A 23865-nucleotide genomic window follows, 5' to 3' on the forward strand; every position below is an offset into this window, starting at 1 on the left:
CAGGGTGGGTCTTCTCAACGATGTCCACCAATAAGCCCTCCCAAAAGTCAAACTTCTCCAACTTCTTATTCTCGTGGTCTTGAAGTCCTTTTCTACATCATCCATCCATCCTTTTCATGGTCTTCCTCTTGTCCTCCTCCCTGTAGGTTTCCATTTCATTATACTCTTAGTTGCTCTGCTATCATCCATTCTCATAACATGTGTCTCAACCAGGTAAGTCTGACTCTTCACTAATCTGATAATGTTTGTACACTGAATAAGATGGTCAAGTTCATGGTCCAGTGTGATCCTCTAGGAACCATCAACATCTTTTACAGGCCTAAAAAATTTTCATAAAATTCTATCTTTTGTGCCCTTAAAAGATGATATCTGCTCTAAACATCATCAGCTTTTACCCCTGGCAGACATACACTGGTCCTATTCCACCTATCCTTTTTTCACAATATATTTTCCATTTCTCTAACAATGGAGTCACTGACAACAACTAGCTCCTGTGAGACCAGCGCATTCTACTTTGGGGACTGCTGCTGATCAAGTGCAAACTCTGGCATTGATGTGGGCAGGCGAGAGCTTGATGGGCCCCCAATTTAAATCCTCAAGGGCATCTACCTTGTTCTTCAAGCTCTGATGGAGAAGACTACTCAGGTTACAGTGTTGTTGCACATTGGTATAAACAATTCAAATGTGGAAGAACCTCAGTGCATGATGATGAAATCCCAGGAAACCCAGTAACTGCTATAACAGAAGAGAGTGTTGCAAAAAGTGAGGCATTAAACCTGAAGGTTACCATATTAGCGCCAAAGAACTATCTAAAGAGCTCCAAACTAATGTAGGGTCTGTGAGGAACATCATCTATGAACAGTTACATACGAGTAGAGTGTCTGATAGATGGGTTCCCAGACTTCTAACCCTTTACCAGAAGAAAAAGGTACAATGAAATGTTGTCGACATGCCAAGGAAAAAAATGAAATACTGCTGCATCCTGCTTATTCTTACAATCTTGCACCCCTGGATTTCTTCCTCTTTCCTGCCCTGAAGTCCTGTCTTCATGGAACACACTTTGCTGCTGATGATAAGGTGATTTCTGCTGCCAGGTCATGGTCAAAGGACTTCTACGAAACTGGCCTGTGGAAGTATATTGAGATGTGGCAAAAATGTGAATCTAGTGACTATGTAGAAAAATTGCAATACATGGTATTTGTTTCAACCTTCTATTACAACTATTTCTTGGCACCTCCATAGCCAGATGGGCAGGAGCAGCAGTGCGTAGCACACGCTTCTTGATTAGACCAGGGTTCGAGCCCGTCACCTCCAAATATGGAGGATGCAGAAAGGTCAGAAAATGACCACTGCATATCCCCAGAGCAATATAGCCTTAGTTGCTAATGCTCCTAAAAACCAAATAACAAACAACAACAACAACTACTTCTGGGTGAATAAAAATCTTTTTTGAACTCCGCTCATATACTACTGTTTAATTATTACACTAGCCATTTTTTCGGGAACATTAAACATTATTTCTGGACAGGAAATATCTAGTATTCCTTTCATGTGTAGTTACTCATTCCTACATGATATCTAGCAGACAATTCATGAAATTTCCCATTAATTTATTACTCAATTTATTCCTCATTAATTTATTACTCAATTTATTTGCCAATTTATTCCTCATCAATTATAATTTGATAATAGTGCAAATCAAAATGACAGCAGAGAAAACAAATGGGGATTTCAGTATTTGGCTGCCAAAGTGATTAATCTGAATATTAATCCTACTTTAGAGAAATATAACTCACCTGATATAATCTGATATTTAAAATTAACTAATGTATCCTGTGGCAATGTCTCACCATCTTTCAACCAAGATATTGTAGGAGGAGGGTTACCTGTGGCTGGGCATTCTAGAGTAATTGTTTTATTATTAATTGCAAAAAGCTTTGGAACAAAGTTGGAATTATCAATTGATGGAGGTACTGAAATAAAACATAAAGTCCATAAACCAAAGAATATTAAACTATTTATGATGGAAATAATAAAAACATCATTCATTAATTATATTCAATAAATTTATAACTATCTTGTTCTATATATCTGGCAGCAAAAGACAAATGCCAAAGCCGACCGGGCTAGCCGAGTGGGTAAAGTACCTGCCCGGCAACCCAAAGGTCGCGGGTTCGATTCCCGCCTCGGGCTTGGATCAAAGTACTGCAAAAACCTTGGGAGGTGCAATATGGCCACAGAAGCCGATGCGCCAACAACTACCAAATCAAAAAAAAAAAAAAAAAAAAAACAAATGCCAAAATAAATTAATATGGCTTCTTAGAATTTTTTTTTTTTTTTTTTTTGCTGATGTTGTATAAGCTTGCTTTCTGGCATCATTTGCCACTACTAACACTAACATCCTTATTGTGAGTATCACTATAACATTTACTTACAGCAGTAAAAAAATCTGTTGGCTAAACATATAGAATGACAAGGCAGTCCTCAATGCAATAAATTCATTGTTAAGACCATATAAATACTTGAAATTTTAAATTTATTAATTTAACTATTGAACAGTAAACTTCCCTAATTTGAAATTCATTAATTCATACCCTCTATAGTCTAAACCACTGTTTTTATTTATGTATTTTTTTTTATTTGTGAAGAATGGATATTTTTCCTAAATAAGAATTTAAAGATAAAATTTTGAATTTCTTTCAGAATGGTTTCACAATCACTTTGTAAAAGAAATAAAACCATTCCAAAGTAGAAATTAAATGGAAATGGACATCTTAAGGCATTGTTATTGTTAGACATACGTATCCTTATACCAAAATTTGAACAATGACAATATGAAGAGCATTTTCTTACTACCCCAATACCACTAACCTCATACAAATCGGAGTGTCATACCAAGCTGTAAATATTTATATCAAAGGAAATAGTTCAAGAATGTTTAGTTTATCTTGAAAATTATAATGGTTAGTAGAATATAACAGGAGAAAAGACAGTGGTCAGGTTTAAAAATTATAGCATAAAATGTGCAATTTGCAGCTAAGCTGCAAGTTAGAATAAAATACAGCAGTAAGTGGATGGTAAAAAAGCTATTAAATGATGAAAATGTTTATATTGATTTAGATGGAATCAAAGATTAAGAGTGTCAAAATGTGATCCATAACAGCAATATGGATATTAATGTGGAAAATGTCAAAACACAGGTGGAATATGAGATTTCGTATTATATAGTAACAGAAAAAGAAATAAAAACAGTAACAATACAGGAAAATATCTCTGAAGTGGAAAGTGAAATAGAAGAAAAAGAAGGGGGAAAAAAAAAAAAAAGTTAAATTACACAAAGGCAGATGCTGTCTTGATATTCTCATTAAATTTGCTAATTATAATAAGGAATTCAAAAAATATTTTTATATCCTAAGAGAAATAAAAATTTTAAAAATACAACAGAACCATTACCAAATAAAAAATTTCCAATTTATTTCTTCAAAGAACAGAATACATTTAAGGAGAGCCACATATGATCCACATATGATAAAATTTACAGTTATTCATGCTTAACACACAAATTAAAGTTCACAATTTAAAATATTGTATTATTTGTGTTCTAAATATACACCAATGAGCCAAAACATTATGACCACCTACCTAATATGATGATGGGATTGATGTCTGTGAAATTTGAAGGCCAGGGCAATACCTGGAAGTCTTCCTTATGTTCTGCGAACCAGTCTCGAACATTCTGGGCAGTGTGGCATGGTGCATTATCGTGCTGAAAGACAGCACTGCCAGAGGGGATTACCGTTGGCGTGAAAGGGTGAACCTGGTCAGCAATGATGTTTAGGTGGGTGGCAGACATCAGAGTGCCTGGCACATGGATGACTGGACCCAGGGTATCCCAGCAGAACATCACCCAAAGCATGACACTGCCACCACCGGCTTGTTTTCATCCCACGGTGCATCCAGGTAAATGACACACACGTACCCAGCTGTCCACATGGTAGCCACTGTCGCTGGTGAACTGTGGTTAGCATAGGCACTCAGAGCAGCCTGTGTGTCACAAACACACAGTACATCGAACTATGCAGCCCCATTTTCAGCAGGGTTCGATGTACTGTGTGTTTGTGACACATTGGCACACCCAGGGTCCTGAGCTGGATATCATCATTCTTCCCTTTCTTGGTGATTCCCTTCTACTTTTGACTCTCTCTCTCTCTCTCTCTCTCTCTCAGGGCTACTCGGGAACTTTTTTTTTTTCCTGGTGCAGCATAAGCCTCAGGCTTCCTTGCATCATATGGATAATAATAATAATAATAATAATAATAATTACTCCCATCACCAGCATTCCAATTACTGGCTAGCTGTGCCACAGTCACCCTTCTGTTGCCATATTCCATCCAGGAGAGTCTTCGCTCACCTTGAGCATCAATGAGCCATGGTTGTCCAACACCTCGCTGGTGATTCATGGGTTTCCCCTCCTCGGACAACTTTTGGTAGGTACTAAACATGGCTGACCACGAGCACCCCACCAGCCGTGCTGTTTTGGATATGCTCTGACCCAGTCGTCTGGCCATTACAATTTGGCATTTGTCAAACTCCCTTAAGTGCCCTGCCTCTCCCATCTGAAGAACAAGAATAACACTGATTAATGGAGCTCAGTATCAGATGTTTTTTATACAGTGTCCCAACCCACGCATGAGCCGTAGTTCACCTGCAGTTGTTTCGATTTGCATAACGACTTGCTGGTCATAATGTTTTGGCTCATCGGTGTACACATTTTCATTAAAGTTTTTCTTTTTGACATATTTCTGTCCTGATACCATCTAAATTAACATAAGTTGAATAGATTTGCTTGCCTTTACGAACTATGGCTTAAAATTATTTACATATGATTATTATATTCTGTAGTTTAAACTTTTAACTAATTCAAATGACACACTCATCCTATTAGTCTGAATACTGAGGTTTTCCTGTACCTGCAGTTTATATTACAAAAACTTAAAAACTACTTTCTATGTTAAACCATTAAAACAGATACAGTGAAAATTGTATTAAATCATTAATATCTATGTGATTAATGTCATATATTATTAAAAATACAACTATATAAATGTTAGTGACATAATTAATTTGGATCGCCAATTACTGTAAGAATAATTACGTAAACCACAATAATCTCTTCTTTCAACTTTTTACAAGACCACGAAGCCAGTATGTTTTTTTTTTTCTTTTCTTTTCTTTTTTTTTTCTTTATGAATGCCCTAAACATGAAAGCTACTAGAACCAACAGTACAGTACTTAATACCATGCATGGGATGAAGGATGAGAAGACAGAAGATACTTATTGGTATTAAACTGAATTTCTGCAAATTATAACATGTGAAGGAAAGTTGTTCAAAAAATTTGGAAGGCATAAGTGAGAAAGCGAAACAGTTGATTTTCTGAGTTTGGAATTGGACTGTGAATCAATGGTGACTAGTTGCAGCACATGTTCAGACAGTTTTGGAAGAGAGAGAATAACAAAGGCCAATTCAGAAGAACAATGCCCATGAAAGTACAGGCACTCCCCGACTTATGCAATACTCGACTTCCATAAATTCGACTTTACATAAGTTTTTGCAGGCCGGTGTAAACTTAAAAAAATCGTGGAAATGTATTTTGTATCCCATAGGAATAAATGGAAGTACTGTGAAATATCACAATTTGAATCTAATAACACATTGTTTTTTTTTGGTAATTTGTTCCAAGACCTTGGAAGTTGAAATTTTCGCTATAAAGCTAAGCTGTTTATCTGTCTAAAAGGTTATTTTTATAATGAAAATTGCACTGCACTTTCATCGTTATCATATGTTCTGTTATAAGAATCAATTTTGAATGGCTTTGTTGATATTTTTCTAAAGACATTTCTGGAGGTCATGACCATAAAACAATAAAAACAATTTGCACTTTCCAGTTTATTGGGCTTTATTGCATTTGCAATAATCCCAATAACAGGAATTGTGTGGATTTTTACATTGTTATGGTGAAATGTGTTTCCCCTTCACTGAAATCTTCACTCATATAACAAACATAAATAAATTTTCAGAATCCTATCTTCATTCCTATTTACTTATTACAATGATGAATGGAAAGCAACCACCAAATTGATTTAGAAATGAAGATGAAAATGATTAAGAAGTAAGCAGCAGGGCAAAGTTTGTTATCCATTGCATGGGAATTAATTCTCGCTGCTTCAACAGTGAATGCTATTTCAAAGGACAGTGAGTGTATAAAATAACATATTAAAGTATTAACGCATTTAAAATCAACAGTTATCACAAAACAGCATTCAGGTGCTATACAGAAGATGGAAAAGCTATTAATAATATGAATGGTAAAATAAGATTCAGATTCGAGTGCCCCTGAGTCTAATGGCCATTCAAGCAAAAGCAACAAGTATTTATGAAGATATTAAGGATAAGTACAGCAAACCCCAAGTCAAGTTCGTGGCAAGCAATGGGTGGTTTTATAGGTTCAAACATCGCACTGGTGACTTCACTGCATACTTTATGCAGTGAAACATATTTATGCAGTGAAGTATGCATTGAAGCATACTTTAATGCATAAAGTATGCAGCATACTTTAATGCATAAAGTATGCAGCATACTTTATACAGCGACTTCACTGCATAAAGTATGCAGTGAAGTTGCTATGTCTGTCTCTTTTTTTGTAATTTTATAATTTTGAAACGTCGTTATGTCTGTCTCTTTTTTTGTAATTTTATAATTTTGAAATTTTTGTAATTGCACACTTTTGTAATTTTTGTAATTGCACACTTTTGTAATTTTTCCTACACATGAGATAAAAAAAATTGAATAACTAATTCTATTTACACGTTGTTGAACATTTCTTTTTTGCTTCAATCAAATTCAGCAAGCATACAGTGGCAGACAAAAAACTATATCCCCTTAAAAAAAAAGTAACATTTGTAGTGAAATGTATAAGATATTGTTTGATTACAGTCATTTTGCTTGTCGCAAAGCAAAAGTATTGTGTCAGATAATGCTTCTATTGCATCAGCCACAATTGTAAGGTATTGGATCAGCCATTTCTATAAATACGGCATTGGAAGGGTATACATGCTCATTAGTATCCTGTTTTGCGGAGGTGTAAGCATGGCTCCATATGTTCAGCTGACACCACAAAAAAAAAAAGTGTAGCTGTTGCTCTGTCCCAGAAAGGGCTTTCTATGCGTGCTATCACTGATAAAATAAGCTGCCACCAGTCAACAGTATCCTAGGTGCTGAAATTAAAGCATGAAACCGGTGATGTGAAGAGCCTGGATCAGACCATAAGAGAATGACTACACCTTCCCAAGGTTGATATTTGAAATGGCTATGCCTTCATAATTGCCATGCTAGTGCTCCTAATCTAAAACTGGATTTTGAGATGGCCTCTGGTGTTGAAACAAGTGCACGAACTATCCAAAGATGGCTTTCAGAATGTGGTCTGCATGCCTATAAGCCCAAGAAGAAGCTTTGTTGAGCCAACAAATGAGGAAAAAAGCAACTTGCTTGAGCTAAAATGCATGTTTCATGGACAAAAGAGCAATGGGACACTGTCATCTTTTCTGAAAAATCGAAATTCAACCTGCATGGCTTGGATGGGAAGCGATATGTCAGAAGATGAAAATCGGAGGTATACCATCCTAAACTCAACATTAAATCTAAATACCATAAAACTTGCCAATTTTGCTGTGTGGCAAGGTGCTGAGTCCTGTTGAAAAATGCAGTTTTGGACTTCTCTGTGGTGATCACTAATAACGGGTTTCAGGCACTCCTCCAAGATAGCAGTGTAGGTTTCTGCATTCACCGTTCCATTAACTGCATAACACCGACTGTAAAGTTCCCCGCCAGTCAGATGGTCTGGGGATGAATAACAAGCAAAGGGGTGGGGCAAATTAAGTTTATTAATGGAACGGTGAATGCAGAAACCTACACTGCTATCTTGGAGGAGGCCTGAAACTCGTTATTAGTGATCACCACAGAGACGTCCAAAACTGCATTTTTCAAAGGACTCAGCACCTTGCCACACAGCAAAATTGGCAAGTTTTATGGTATTTAGATTTAATGTTGAGTTTGTCTTCTTGTCTCACAAAGCTTAAAACATGCTTACACTAATGTTTTCCCTTGTTTTTCTTCCTTAAGGTGCAGTCCTTAAGGGAGAAAAACAGTCCACGTTTGAACCCTATTGAAAATTGCTGGTACATAATGTTTAAAATTGCTCAGAAGAAGCCAACAAGTAAGGTTCAGCTGCAGGAGAGCATTGTAAGGGCATGGTACCATGAAATTGGGCAACCATATATCCAGAAGTTGATTAACACTATTCCAGATCATTGCAGGCTGTAATTAGCATTAGCATTAGTAGAGGCATATGATGCAAGAAAGCAAGCTTATTCAGCATCAGCCAAAAAAAAAAAAAAAAAAAACCCTCTCCCATTTCACCCCTCCGTTCATTCGAAATACCTGTCCAGTTGAGCTTTAAATTTGTTTAGGCTATCAACTTCAACAACAAGTGATGGAAGTCGGTTCCACCAACCAACCACCCGCTGGCCAAAGGCAAATTTCCGCACACTATCCGACATCCGTCCTTCCTCAATTTGAATTTATGCCCTCTGAGGTGATTATTCTGAGAAAGATGAAGAATCCCATTGGCATTGAGCATGCTCAAGCCATTCAAAGCCTTATACACCTCTATCAGATCACCTTGCCGGTGCCTAGTCTCCAGACTCTGTAATTTGCAAAACTTAAGCCTTTCTTCATAAGAGCAACCCTTTGTTCCATTTACCAATCTTGTTGCCCTTCTCTGTACCCGTTCCAGCAGCTCTACATCCTTCTTGAAATGAGGCCTCCAGACCTGTATACAGTACTCAAGATGTGGCCTAACCATTGCCTTATACAAGGGAATAATCACCTCCTTATCCCTGCTAGAAAAATTCCTGTATATCATTGACAAGACACCATGAGCTACTCTTGCAGCTCGTCTGCACTGCTCAGAGAACTTCATATCTGCCTGCACAATTACCCCAGGTCCTTTTCATTCTCCACCACTGTCAGTGTAGTACCGCAGAGTTGATACATTGCTCTGGGGTTACTGTTACCCATATGTAGTACTTTACATTTGTCAATGTTAAACTTCATTTGCCACCTCTCAGCCCATCTGTTCAACCTTTCCAGATCCTGTTGCAGCAGCATAGCGTCAGTAGTGTCCTTAACGACCCTGCCAACCTTTGTATCATCTGCAAACTTAGACATTAAACTTGATATCCCATCATCAATATCATTCATAAACACCGAAAACAACAATGGACCCAACACTGAACCTTGAGGAACTCCACTAATAACATTAGTCCACGTTGAGCAGTGTCCATTGATTACCACTCTCTGTCTTCTGCCACTCAACCATCCCCTTATCCATAGCAGCAATTTGCCTCCAATGCCACACTGCTCCAATTTGTGCAGCAGTCTTCCATGTGCAACAGTATCAAAAGCCTTTCTAAGATCCAAATATATAATATCAAAGTTATTCCCTGCATCCAGTTCTTTTGTGACTGCATCATAGTATCCAATCAAGTGGTCAGGCAAGACTTCCCCTTAACAAAACCATGCTGTGTCTGAGCTATAACTGAATTCTTGTCTAGATGATCCTGCAGTGCTTCTTTAACCAGTGCCTCCATTAATTTACCTGGAACAGAAGTTAAACTAACAGGTCTATAATTACTTGTGTCAGCCTTTGAACCTCCTTTGTGAATTGGGGTCACATTTGCACATCTCCAGTCCATAGGTACCTCCCCTGAGTCCAAGGAAGCTCTCATAATTATGGCTAAGGGTTTGCTTACTTCCTTTGCTGCCTCCTTTAATATAACTGGATAGATCCCATCCACCCCAGGTGCCTTTTTTATGTTTATCCTCAATAATCTCTCCTCCACTTTCCTCTCAGTTATTACAAAATCATCCAGCTCACTGCCAATGTTTACTTTACCTACATCATTCTCCTTCCTGAATAACTCCTCATGCGTGAATGTAGATGCAAAATACTCGTTTAGATTGTTAGCCACCTGAGCAGGATCCTCAACCGTTGAACCATCAATATCCAAGCTGCAATATAATTGCAGCTTGAGGAACAACAACAAAATATTGAGGACTTATTTTGCTGATTTATAGTACATAATACTATTACGTTAACTTGTCATTTCAGTTTGTACACGTAAATGCAATAAAATGTATGTTTGGTTGCCATGATTGCCATTTGCGCGATTTCTCATATTTCCATTAATTACGCATTTTACCCTTTGGGAAGATATTTATGGCAATTAGGTATATCAGGTGGAGACTTTTTATTGGATTTCATTCACAGTGATATATATCCCATGTAACAAATGTATTTCAAACATTTCTGCAACCCACAATGCATTGCAAAACACATTATTTGCAAAATTAATGAGTGATGCAGTTTTTTTGTCCACCAGTGTAGCTGCATAAGCCTTTAGGGAAATTCCGACACATAAAATTCGACTTTGTAAAAAGTCGAATTTTACATGTCGCAGCCAGACTTTGTAAAAAGAAGATCATTAATTAACCTAACTGCCTTCTTTAAAATGGAGCCCAGAAGCTTGGCAGAGATTTTGGGAGCACCATCCCAAATGTGGGAGCAATAATACATGGTAGGGAGAATTTAAGATTTGTACAGAGTAAGTAGAAGATAATTAATGCAGAGCAAAAAAGAAAATCCAGTTTTTTAATGCAGAGGAAGCAATATTTGTGATGTGCTTATACCAACAGAGAACAGAAGTCAAACTGATCTTGTCTGGAAATCTGAGTCTCAGAAAATAAGCATAGGAGCAGTAGGCTGTTTTATTTATAAGATATAAGACAGGACTGAGTCTTAGAAGGGCTAAAAATTAACTAAGTTATCTCTGGCCCAAACAAAAATGATTGGCTGAACATGGAAATTAAGGAATTAATAAAAAAAAAAAAAAGGAAGCATACCAAAGATGGCTGAGTTAGAAATGATGTGATAAGGAATACAATGAATTCCCAAAAAACCATCAGTGATAAAATAGAGGAGAAAAGATTGGAGTGGTTTGGCCATGTGAAGAGAATGGAGGATGACAGATTGCTCAGACGAGCCATGGAATGGATGCCATGGAGAAGGAAAAAGAGAGAAAGACTGAGAAGGACGTGCATAGAGGTGTGAGAGCAGCTATGAATAGAAGAGGGCTGGTGGATACAGATTGCGAAGATAGAAGAAAACAGAAAAAAAGAATAAAGGAATGACTTTTTTATGTTATGTCAAGGAGAACCATTGTAATAATGTTATAAATCCTAAGAAGAGAGATCTTTGCCCAACTGGGGGTATTACCTGGAGATCAGCATTTAAAGAACTGATGGATATTCAAGATGAAGCTGTTTCATCTATGATGCTACTAAAACACTGACTCAAATCAATACAATGCCTTTATTAAACAAAAATACATATACTGACTGTATAAACTGTATATTAAAATAAAATTAAAATGAAATAAGATGGTATATAACAAGTATATATCAAGAATGGAGTCAGTGTTTTAATAGCATCATAGATGAATCATACAGTTCCTGACTCCAGAGGCATCTTCAATGAATGAAGCTGTTTGTGCAGGGAAAGATTTATCAAACTGGAAATTTGAATGCAATGTGCTATCACCAGCAAAACTATGGATTTTAATTTTATATTTTATTGCATTTTATTCTTTATATATACCATCTTATTTCATTTTAATTTTATTTTAATATACAATTTATACAATAAAGTATCTGTATTTTTGTTTAATAAAGGCATTTTATTGATTTGAGTCAGTATTTTTTAGTAGCATCATAGATGAATCATAGAGTTCCTGACTCCAGAGGCTTCTTCAATGAATGAAGCTGTTTGTGCAGGGAAAGATTTATCAAACTGGAAGATACATTATATCAATTTTTAAGAAAGGTGACAGAAAAAGATGCTTCAACTATAGAGGAATTTCCATTATGAGCTCTATTACTAAACTATTTGGGAAAGTGATAAAATCAAAACTGGAACAAGAGATTATAATTTCTGAGGGAAAATGTGTATTTTCAACTAGATGCTCATGTATAGACAATTTATTCACTGTTAAGCAAATTCTGGAAAAATGTCAGGCTACAAACCACGATGCAGCATGCTGTTCATAGACTTAGAGAAAGTGCACAACAATGTTCCAAGAAATCTTCTGTGGAAGGCTATGGGAAAAAATGTCAATAAACCAGCCATTAATTGATATAATTAGAAGAATCTACAAGAACAATAAATGCTGTATTAAAATGCTTCAAATTATCAAGAAAATTTAAGACTTCAAAAGGAATACTTCAAGGACGCTGTGTGTCACCTACTTTGTTTAAGCTATACCTGGAAGTTGTTCTAAGACCATTGTTCTAAGATAGTTCAATGGATATTACCCTTGGCCAAAATAAGTACCTTTACTAACAGTAGATTACTTAAATAAGTAATCTACTGTTTGCAGACAACCAAGTTGTGGTAGCACAGGACGATAATGATGCAGATTACATGGGTAGGAAGTTACTAGAAGAATATAAAACATGGGGACTGACAGTAAATTTTAATAAGACAGAGTACATGAATTGGAGTGAGGATGTTCTGGATTTAGATGGAATACAGGTGAAAACTGTACAGCAATTTAAATACTTGGGTGCAATTATTCAAGCCGATGGATCATCTGTGCAGGAAATTGAGAGAAGACTGGGTGAAGGAGAAAGATCATAGGAATGCTCAATTCTGTGCTTTGGAATAAAAATATTATTAACAAAACTAAACATCAAATATATAATGCAATATTACAAAGTGTTTTATTATATGGATGTGAGACTTGGACCTTAAATGAAAGACAAAAAAATAAACTATTGGCTGTTGAGATGGATTTCTGGTGAAGATCGGCAAGAAAGTCTAGGACTGAAAAAAGTTAGAAATGTTGTGATAAGGAATACAATGAATGCCCAAAAAACCATCATTGATAAAACAGAGGAGAAAAGATTGGAGTTATTTGGTCATGTGAAGAGAATGGAGGATGACAGATTGCTCAGATGAGTCATAGAATGGATGCCATGGAGAAGGAAAAAGAGAGAATGACTAAGAAGGACGTGCATAGAGGTGTGAGAGCAGCTATGAATAGAAGAGGGCTGGTGGATGGAGATTGGGAAGATAGAAGAAAATAGAAATAAAGAATAAAGGAATGACTTTTTTTATGTTATGTTCAGGAGAACTATTGTAATAACATTATAAATCCTAAGAAGAGAGATCTCTGCCCAACTGGAGTATTACCTGGAGATTGGCATTTAAAGAACTGATGGGTATTCAAGATGAAGCTGTTTGTGCAGGGCATGGTTTATCAAACTGGAAGTTGGAATGCAATGTGCTATCATCAGCAAAACTATAGATAAGATTTACAGTCAGTGGAGAAGGTCATTAATATACAAGAACTAAAGAACGGAACCTTGCAAAACTAAGGATAAAATTTACAATCAGTAGAAGGAAGTCATTAATATACAAGAGCTAAAGAACCAAAGCTTGAGGAACAGCAGTAGTAGTGGAGAAGTTAGGAAACAGAGAGAATGCCATCTATCATCACCCACAGAGAGTGGCCAGAGGAAAAACTGGTTACTCAACTGCAAAAAAACAGTCAGAAATCCATAAGATGGGAGCTTGTTTAGGAAGCCATTATGCCTTAGAAATGTCGAGCATTTGCTTGAGATTCAACAAACTTTGCCTTCAAATTTGTCCGCAGATGGGTAACAGAAGCCAATATATCAGCAGTAGAAGGAAAGTTTTGAGATAGTTTATGAGTTGGTGGTTAATGGATTTCTGTATTACTTTGGAAAGAGTAGAGGTAGGTGCAATGGGGAGATAATTTAACAGGCTGAATTTGTCACCCTTTTTACGAACTGGCTAGACATGAGCAAATTTCCAAGCAGAAGAAAAACACCAGTGGAATAGAAAAAAGTGTAAAAAATCGGCAGTGAACAGGAGCAAGTTCAGAAGCACAGATTTTAAGAACATGTGGAAAATGCCATCAGAACTTAAGAGCATTTTTGGAATCAAGTCTATTCAAAATTCTTCTAACATCTTTCTGTCAGAAGACTGTAAGAAGCATTGAGTGGAATGTACTGGGTATGGTAGGAGATGGATTACAAAGAATGTCCATACAAGAGTTAGCAGAAAAGTAGGATGCTACGAAGTTGGATTTATCTACAGCTGAGGAGGCAACAGAACCATCAAGTTTTAAGAGAGGTAGGAGCATATATGGGCAGATCTTGCAGCCAATAGCTTTGGCATGAGACCAGACCAGAACTACTATTTGGACAAGAAGCAATTTCTCTACTCTTAGCTTGTTCAAAACTTGGAATTTCAAAACTTCAAAGCTTTCAAAACTGTTAAAAATTTCAAAATTTGGATTGATTGATCCCACTGCTCCAATTTTTGTAGTAACCTTTCATGTAGAAGTGTCAAAAGCTTTGCTGATATCTAAATATATGCTGTCAAATTATTGTTTGCATCATACTATCCAATCAGACAGGTCAGACAAGATTGCTCCTTAAAAATTCCAGGCTGTGATTTACATATAATTCCATTCTTGTTAAGATGATCCTACAATATATATTAGCATTAGCATTAGCATTAGTAGAGGCATTTGATGCAAGAAAGCAAGCTTATGCAGCATCAGCCAATAAAAAAAAAAAAAAAAAAAAAAAAAAACCACTTCCACTTCACCCCTCTGTTCGTTCAAAATACCTGTCACCCCTCTGTTCGTTCAAAATACCTGTCCAGCTGAGCCTTAAACTTATTTAGGCTATCAACCTCCACCACAAGGGATGGAAGTCTGTTCCACCAACCAACCACCCGCTGGCTAAAGGCAAATTTCCGCACGTCTATCCTACATCTGTCTTTCCTCAATTTGAATTTATGCCCTCTCAGGTGATTTTTCTGAGCTAGAGGAAGAAAACCATCAGCATTGAGCATGCTTAAACCATTCAAGGCTTTATACACCTCTATCAGATCACCTCGCTGGTGCCTAGTCTCCAGACACTGTCATTTGCAAAACTTAAGCCTTTCTTCGTAAGAGCACCCCTTTGTTCCATTCACTAATCTTGATGCCCTTCTCTGTACTCGTTCCAGCAGCTCTACATCCTTCTTGAAATGAGGCCTCCAGACCTGTATACAGTACTCTAGGTGTGGCCTGACCATCGCCTTATACAATGGAATAATCACCTCCTTATCCCTGTTGGAAAAATTCCTGTATATCATTGACAATTACTTGTCGTGAATTAGGGATGAACTTGAAAGTGTCTGCAATTCTGCCCAGACACGATAGGAGGGAGTATATGATGAGAGCCTTGTCGATCAATTCGGCCCTGGAGGGATTGTGCAAGGCTCAAGGGGTAGAATTTTTTTCAGCCTGGACTGTACTTGTTAACAGGAGAGATTGCTTCTACAGGGATGGGATACACTTAAATAGAAAGGGTGCAAGAATTTTTGCTGATGCTGTCGAGGCAGTGTTAGGTGGGTCGGAAAACTGCTAGTTGGGGGGGATACAAGGACTAATAGATTAACAGTAGCCAGTGGCAGAGGTGGAAGTGATTCTTGCACTGCTTCTATTGAAATGAGCAGAAGTCTGAAAAACAAGATGCAGGATATTTCGGAGACTGCTGGTAGTCATTGCGGTACAAGTAAACACATGGGTTGTGTTAGGGTAGCTAAGAATAGAAACAGGTGCATGTATACCTGCGTGTACACCAATGCTAGGAGTTTGGTAAATAAATTTGATGAATTTGAGGTATTGCTCAAAACATCAAAGGCAGATATTGTTGGGATATCAGAGACGTGGTGTCACACAGATATAAGTAATGCGGAACTGGAATTTGGGGAATACAATGTGTATAGAAAGGATAGACAGGACAGGAGGGGAGGAGGGGTTATGCTATTAATTAAGAAACACATAAAGTCCAAGGAAGTGAAGCCAGTCGACATCGATGGACAGGGCAGCGTCGAGTCAGTTTGGTGTGACATAAGCATAGGGAAATCAAAATTGAGAGTAGGAGTGTGCTATAGGCCTAATGACTCTGATGAGTATAATAAGATATTGTACAGGGAAATAGAGTGGGCCAGTAAATCAGAGAGTCTTATAATGGGGGACTTTAATTTCCCAGATATTGACTGGAATTTGTGGGTTGGTCACTCGCACACTAGCAAGGCTTTTGTGGATTTATTGGATGATTGTTTTCTACATCAGCATGTTCGTGAGGCAACAAGAGGGAGCAATACTCTTGATCTGATTATCAGTAGTGATTCTTCAAGCATTAAGAACCTGCAGATAAATGAACCACTAGGTGGCAGTGATCACAGTGTGTTGAAGTGGGATTTACTCAAGGAGGTAACTACCATCAGAGGTAAAGGGAAGGGTTTTTGTTTTCGTAAAGGCGACTATGATGGTCTGAGACAGTATTTAAATTCTATACAGTGGGACCAACTGATGATGTTACCAACAGCAAACTCAAAATGGGAAGCATTCAAGGAACTAATCTTGGAGGCTACCAGGCTTTACATACCAACTAAGAAATATTGTTCAAGGTTTAGGCCTAAATGGTTGTCAGATGAACTAATGACACATGTGGCAGAGAAGAAAAATGCATAGAATACATACAAATTAATGGGTGACATGGAAGCCTATGATAGATATAAGTTGGTCTGTAACCAAGTCACAAAGGAGATTAGGCAGGCAAAGGCAGACCAAGAAAAATCCTTGGCAAAGGATGCAAAGAAAAACAGAAAAGAGTTCTTTACATACTTGAACTCGAAAAGGAAAGGGATGAATCAGATTGGTCCACTGGATATTGATGGTTCAACAGTTGAGGATCCTGCTCAGGTGGCTAACAATCTAAACGAGTATTTTGCATCTACATTCACGCATGAGGAGTTATTCAGGAAGGAGAATGATGTAGGTAAAGTAAACATTCGCAGTGAGCTGGATGATTTTGTAATAACTGAGAGGAAAGTGGAGGAGAGATTATTGAGGATAAACATAAAATAGGCACCTGGGGTGGATAGGATCTATCCAGTTATATTAAAGGAGGCAGCAAAGGAAGTAAGCAAACCCTTAGCCATAATTATGAGAGCTTCCTTGGACTCAGGGGAGGTACCTATGGACTGGAGATGTGCAAATGTGACCCCAATTCACAAAGGAGGTTCAAAGGCTGACACAAGTAATTATAGACCTGTTAGTTTAACTTCTGTTCCAGGTAAATTAATGGAGGCACTGGTTAAAGAAGCACTGCAGGATCATCTAGACAAGAATTCAGTTATAGCTCAGACGCAGCATGGTTTTGTTAAGGGCAGGTCTTGCCTGACCAATTTGATTGGATACTATGATGTAGTCACAAAAGAACTGGATGCAGGGAATAACTTTGATATTATATATTTGGATCTTAGAAAGGCTTTTGATACTGTTGCACATGGAAGACTGCTGCACAAATTGGAGCAGTGTGGCATTGGAGGCAAATTGCTGCTATGGATAAGGGGATGGTTGAGTGGCAGAAGACAGAGAGTGGTAATCAATGGACACTGCTCAACGTGGACTAATGTTATTAGTGGAGTTCCTCAAGGTTCAGTGTTGGGTCCGTTGTTGTTTTCGGTGTTTATGAATGATATTGATGATGGGATATCAAGTTTAATGTCCAAGTTTGCAGATGATACAAAGGTTGGCAGGGTCGTTAAGGACAATACTGACGCTATGCTGCTGCAACAGGATCTGGAAAGGTTGAACAGATGGGCTGAGAGGTGGCAAATGAGGTTTAACATCAACAAATGTAAAGTGCTGCATATGGGAAACAGTAACCCCAGAGCAACGTATCAACTCTGCGGTACTACACTGACAGTGGTGGAGAATGAAAAGGACCTAGGGGTAATTGTGCAGGCAGATATGAAGTTCTCTGAGCAGTGCAGACGAGCTGCAAGAGTAGCTCATGGTGTCTTGTCAATGATATACAGGAATTTTTCTAGCAGGGATAAGGAGGTGATTATTCCCTTGTATAAGGCAATGGTAAGGCCACATCTTGAGTACTGTATACAGGTCTGGAGGCCTCATTTCAAGAAGGATGTAGAGCTGCTGGAACGGGTACAGAGAAGGGCAACAAGATTAGTAAATGGAACAAAGGGTTGCTCTTACGAAGAAAGGCTTAAGTTTTGCAAATTACAGAGTCTGGAGACTAGGCACCGGCGAGGTGATCTGATAGAGGTGTATAAGGCTTTGAATGGTTTGAGCATGCTCAATGCCAATGGGATTCTTCATCTTTCTCAGAATAATCACCTCAGAGGGCATAAATTCAAATTGAGGAAGGACGGATGTCCGATAAATGTGCGGAAATTTGCCTTTGGCCAGAGGGTGGTTGGTTGGTGGTACCGACTTCCATCACTTGTTGTTGAAGTTGATAGCCTAAACAAATTTAAAGCTCAACTGGACAGGTATTTCGAACGAACGGAGGGGTGAAATGGGAGTGGGTTTTTTTTTTTTTTTGGCTGATGCTGAATAAGCTTGCTTTCTTGCATCATATGCCTCCGCTAATGCTAATGCTAACAATACTCCATGAGCTACTCTTGCAGCCCGTCTGCACTGCTCAGAGAACTTCATATCTGCCTGCACAACCACCCCCTAGTCCCTTTCATTCTCTACCACTGTCAGTGTTGTACCACAGAATTGATACGTTGCTCTGGGGTTGCTGTTTCCCATGTGTAGTACTTTACATTTGTCAATGTTAAACTTCATTTGCCACCTCTCAGCCCATCTGCTCAACCTTTCCAGATCCTGTTGCAGCAGCATAGTGTCAGTAGTGTCCTTGACAACCCTGCCAACCTTTGTATCATCTGCAAACCTGGACATTAAGCCCGATATACCATCATCAATATCATTTATAAATACAGAAAACAATAATGGACCCAACACTGAGCCCTGAGGGACTCCACTAATAACATCAGTCCACGATGAGCAGTGTCCATTGATTACCACTCTCTGTCTTCTCCCCCTCAACCACCCCTTTATCCATAGCAGCAATTTACCTCCAATGTCACACTGCTATAATTTGTGTAGCAGTCTTCCATGTGCAACAGTATCAAAAGCCTTTCTAAGATCCAAGTATATAATATCAAAGTTATTCCCTGCATCCAGTTCTTTTGTGACTGCATCATAGTATCCAATCAAGTTGGTCAGGCAAGACTTCCCCTTAACAAAACCATGCTGTGTCTGAGCTATAACTGAAGTCTTGTCTAAATGATCCTGCAATGCTTCTTTAGCATTAGCATTAGTAGAGGCATTTGATGCAAGAAAGCAAGCTTATGCAGCATCAGCCAAAAAAAAAAAAAAAAAACCCACTTCCACTTCACCCCTCTGTTCGTTCAAAATACCTGTCCAGCTGAGCCTTAAACTTATTTAGGCTATCAACCTCCACCACAAGGGATGGCAGTCTGTTCCACCAACCAACCACCCGCTGGCTAAAGGCAAATTTCCGCACGTCTATCCTACATCTGTCTTTCCTCAATTTGAATTTATGCACTCTCAGGTGATTTTTCTGAGCTAGAGGAAGAATCCCATCAGCATTGAGCATGCTTAAACCATTCAAGGCTTTATACACCTCTATCAGATCACCTCGCTGGTGCCTAGTCTCCAGACACTGTAATTTGCAAAACTTAAGCCTTTCTTCGTAAGAGCACCCCTTTGTTCCATTCACTAATCTTGTTGCCCTTCTCTGCACTCGTTCCAGCAGCTCTACATCCTTCTTGAAATGAGGCCTCCAGACCTGTATACAGTACTCTAGGTGTGGCCTGACCATTGCCTTATACAATGGAATAATCACCTCCTTATCCCTGCTGGAAAAATTCCTGTATATCATTGACAATACTCCATGAGCTACTCTTGCAGCCCGTCTGCACTGCTCAGAGAACTTCATATCTGCCTGCACAATCACCCCCAAGTCCCTTTCATTCTCTACCACTGTCAGTGTAGTACCACAGAGTTGATACGTTGCTCTGGGGTTGCTTTTTCCCATGTGTAGTACTTTACATTTGTCAATGTTAAACTTCATTTGCCACCTCTCAGCCCATCTGCTCAACCTTTCCAGATCCTGTTGCAGCAGCATAGTGTCAGTAGTGTCCTTGACAACCCTGCCAACCTTTGTATCATCTGCAAACTTGAACATTAAGCTTGATATACCATCATCAATATCATTTATAAATACAGAAAACAATAATGGACCCAACACTGAGCCCTGAGGGACTCCACTAATAACATTAGTCCACGATGAGCAGTGTCCATTGATTACCACTCTCTGTCTTCTCCCCCTCAACCACCCCTTTATCCATAGCAGCAATTTGCCTCCAATGTCACACTGCTCCAATTTGTGTAGCAGTCTTCCATGTGCAACAGTATCAAAAGCCTTTCTAAGATCCAAGTATATAATATCAAAGTTATTCCCTGCATCCAGTTCTTTTGTGACTGCATCATAGTATCCAATCAAGTTGGTCAGGCAAGACTTCCCCTTAACAAAACCATGCTGTGTCTGAGCTATAACTGAAGTCTTGTCTAAATGATCCTGCAGTGCTTCTTTAACCAGTGCCTCCATTAATTTTCCTGGAACAGAAGTTAAGCTCACAGGTCTATAATTACTTGTGTCAGCCTTTGATCCTCCTTTGTGAATTGGGGTCACATTTGCACATTTCCAGTCTATGGGTACCTCCCCTGAGTCCAAGGAAGCTCTCATAATTATGGCTAAGGGTTTGCTTACTTCCTTTGCTGCCTCCTTTAATATAACTGGATAGATCCCATCCACCCCAGGTGCCTTTCTTGTGTTTATCTTCAACAGTATCTCCTCCACTTTACTCCCAGTTATTTCAAGATTCTGTAGCTTACTGCTACAGTTGAATACACCTCTGGCATTCCCCTCGCTGAATAACTCCTCATGTGTGAATGTCGATGCAAAATATTCATTTAGTTTGTTAGCTACCTGAGCAGGATCATCAACACTTGACCCATCAATATCAAGTGGACCAATCTGATTCATCCCCTTCCTTCTAGAGTTTACATAAGTAAAGAACTCTTTGCTGTTTTTATTTGCATCCCTTGCCAAGGATTTCTCGTAATCTGCCTTCGCCCGCCTAACCTCCTTTGTAACTTTGTTGCATATCAACTTGTATCTATCATAGGCTTCTGTGTCATGTGCTAATTTGTATGTATCCCATGCATTTTTCTTCTCTGCCATATGCCTCATTAGTTCATCTGACATCCATTTTGTCCTAAACCTTGAACAATATTTCTTAGTTGGTATGTAAAGCCTAGTAGCTTCCAAGATAAGTTCTTTGAATGCTTCCCATTTTGAATTTGCTGTTGGTAACATCATCAGTTGGTCCCACTGTATAGAATTTAAATACTGTCTCAGTCCATCGTAGTCGCCTTTACGGAAGCAATAACCCTTCCCTTTACCCCTAATGGTAGTTACCTCTTTGAGTAAATCCCACTTCAGCACACTGTGATCACTGCCACCTAGTGGTTCATTTATCTGCAGATTCTTAATGCATGAAGAATCACTGCTGATAATCAAATCAAGAGTATTACTCCCTCTAGTTGCCTCCCGAACATGCTGATGTAGAAAACAATCATCCAATAAATCCACAAAAGCCCTGCTAGTGTGTGAGTAACCAGCCCCCAAATTCCAGTCAATATCTGGGAAATTAAAATCTCCCATTATAAGACATCCTGATTTACTGGCCCACTCTATTTCCCTGTACAGTTCCTTATTATACTCATCAGAGTCATTAGGCCTATAGCACACTCCTACTCTCAATTTTGATCTCCCAATGTTTATGTCACACCAAACTGACTCCACACTGCACTGTCCAGCGATGTCGACTGGCTTCACTTCCTTGGTTTTATGTGTTTCTTAACTAATAGCATAACACCTCCCCCCTTCCTATCCTGTCTATCCTTTCTGTAGACGTTGTACTCCCCAAATTGCAGTTCCGCATCCCTTATATCTGTGTGACACCATATCCCAACAATATCTGCCTTCGATGTTTTGAGCAATACCTCAAATTCATCAAATTTATTTACTAAACTCCTAGCATTGGTGTACACACAAGTATACCTGCACCTGTTTCTATTCTTAGCTACCCTAACACAACCCACGTGTTTATTTGTACCGCAATGGCTCCCAGCAGTCTCTGAAATACCATGCATCTTGTTTTTCAGGCTTCTGCTCATTCTAATAGAAGCAGTGCAAGAATCTCTTTCACCTCTGCCAGTGGCTACTGTCAATCTATTGGTCTTTGTTTCCCCCCAAGCTAGCAGTTTTCCGACCCACCTAACACTGCCTCGATAGCATCAGCAAATATTCTTGCACCCTTTCTATTTAAGTGTATCCCATCCCTGTAGAAGCAATCTCTCCTGTTAACAAGTACAGTCCAGGCTGAAAAAAATTCTACCCCTTGAGCCTTGCACAATCTTTCCAGGGCCGAATTGATCGACAAGGCTCTCATCATATACTCCCTCCTATCGTGTCTGGGCAGAATTGCAGACACGCAATTTATATTTTAACAACTCGCTCCATTATTTTCTCTGGAACAGGAGTCAAGCTTACAGATCTATAATTGGTCATGTCACCCTTTGATCCCCCTTTATGTATTGGAGATATATGAACAAATCCAATCTACAAATCCAACGACATTCACAAAATCCAGGGATGCTCTTGTAAGTATGGCCAAAGATTTGGTTACCTCTTTTGCTGCTTCTTGTAACATAAATGATAGACCCCATCATCCCCAGCTCCCTTGTTTACTATCAGATTCAGCAATTTCTCTTCCACTTTCTTCTGATGTTTTATTCAGATGCTGAATGAAACATCATACCACTCTCTTTTAGGTAACAGAATGTATAAAGCTTCATTCCTTGCAATGATAACTTGTTAAATTTTCAATTTTCATTTTCTTTTTTATATAAATTATTCTCACAACAAACTTGTTAAACTTGTCCTTGTTAAATTCTGCAGATTAAGTTTTGGTCTTGTTTTGATTATTGCTACTAGATAAAATGAATCATGTAACCTATTAATGCTTGGTTGGTCTCACTGATCTCTTAATAACGATGAGCAATAAGCAAAATATCAAAGTTCAGCTATGTGCACTTTTATCAGCCTATTAACATTAACTCTTTTCACCTGTTACATAATAAAACATCCTTACTAGATACCTTTAAAATTAAACAAATGAAAGGCACCTCCGTAGCCAGGTGGGCAGGAGCAGCAGTGCATAGCACACACTTCTTGATTAGACTGGAGTTCGAGCCTGTGACAACCAAATATGGAGGATGCGGAAAGGTCAGGGAATGACCACCGCATATCACACCCACATGTTGCAACAGCAAGTACAGTACAAGTCATTTCAAAGAAGAAAACCATAAAAAGAGACTCTTGTTTAACATTTTACAAAAAAATGCAAACAAATAAACAGATATGCAAACAAATAGACTAGAAACAGCATATAATAGACTAGAGCATAATGTGGAAACATCATATAAGACTAGAGCATAATGTAGTCTAATAATATAATTACATTTAATTTGTTTTTATCCTTTTTTGTTTAAGTCCTCATTGCATATCTGCATTAGTGACAGCATAATCCATTCTTCCATTTGACTTCCATTGAATTATACAGCCAGATCTCACATAATGTGAGTTCGATTAACGCATTTTTCAGTTACCACTATTTGAAAAAATTACACCACTT

At 38.3% G+C, this 23865-nt stretch overlaps 1 protein-coding gene across 1 annotated transcript in view; it reads right to left on the reverse strand.

The window, feature by feature from the left end:
* LOC150087903 (hemicentin-1-like) overlaps positions 1 to 23865 on the reverse strand; it is a 1496027-nt gene that overhangs the window by 741356 nt on the left and 730806 nt on the right. The window contains exon 40 of the mRNA XM_090369959.1: positions 1797 to 1973. Coding sequence (XP_090226085.1) covers positions 1797 to 1973 — 177 coding nt within the window. The remainder of the gene's footprint in view (positions 1 to 1796; positions 1974 to 23865) is intronic.

The sequence above is a fragment of the Mastigoproctus giganteus genome, chromosome 3, assembly GCF_048544385.1.
Source record: "Mastigoproctus giganteus isolate SK-2022 chromosome 3, ASM4854438v1, whole genome shotgun sequence".
Lineage (NCBI taxonomy): Eukaryota > Metazoa > Arthropoda > Arachnida > Uropygi > Thelyphonidae > Mastigoproctus > Mastigoproctus giganteus.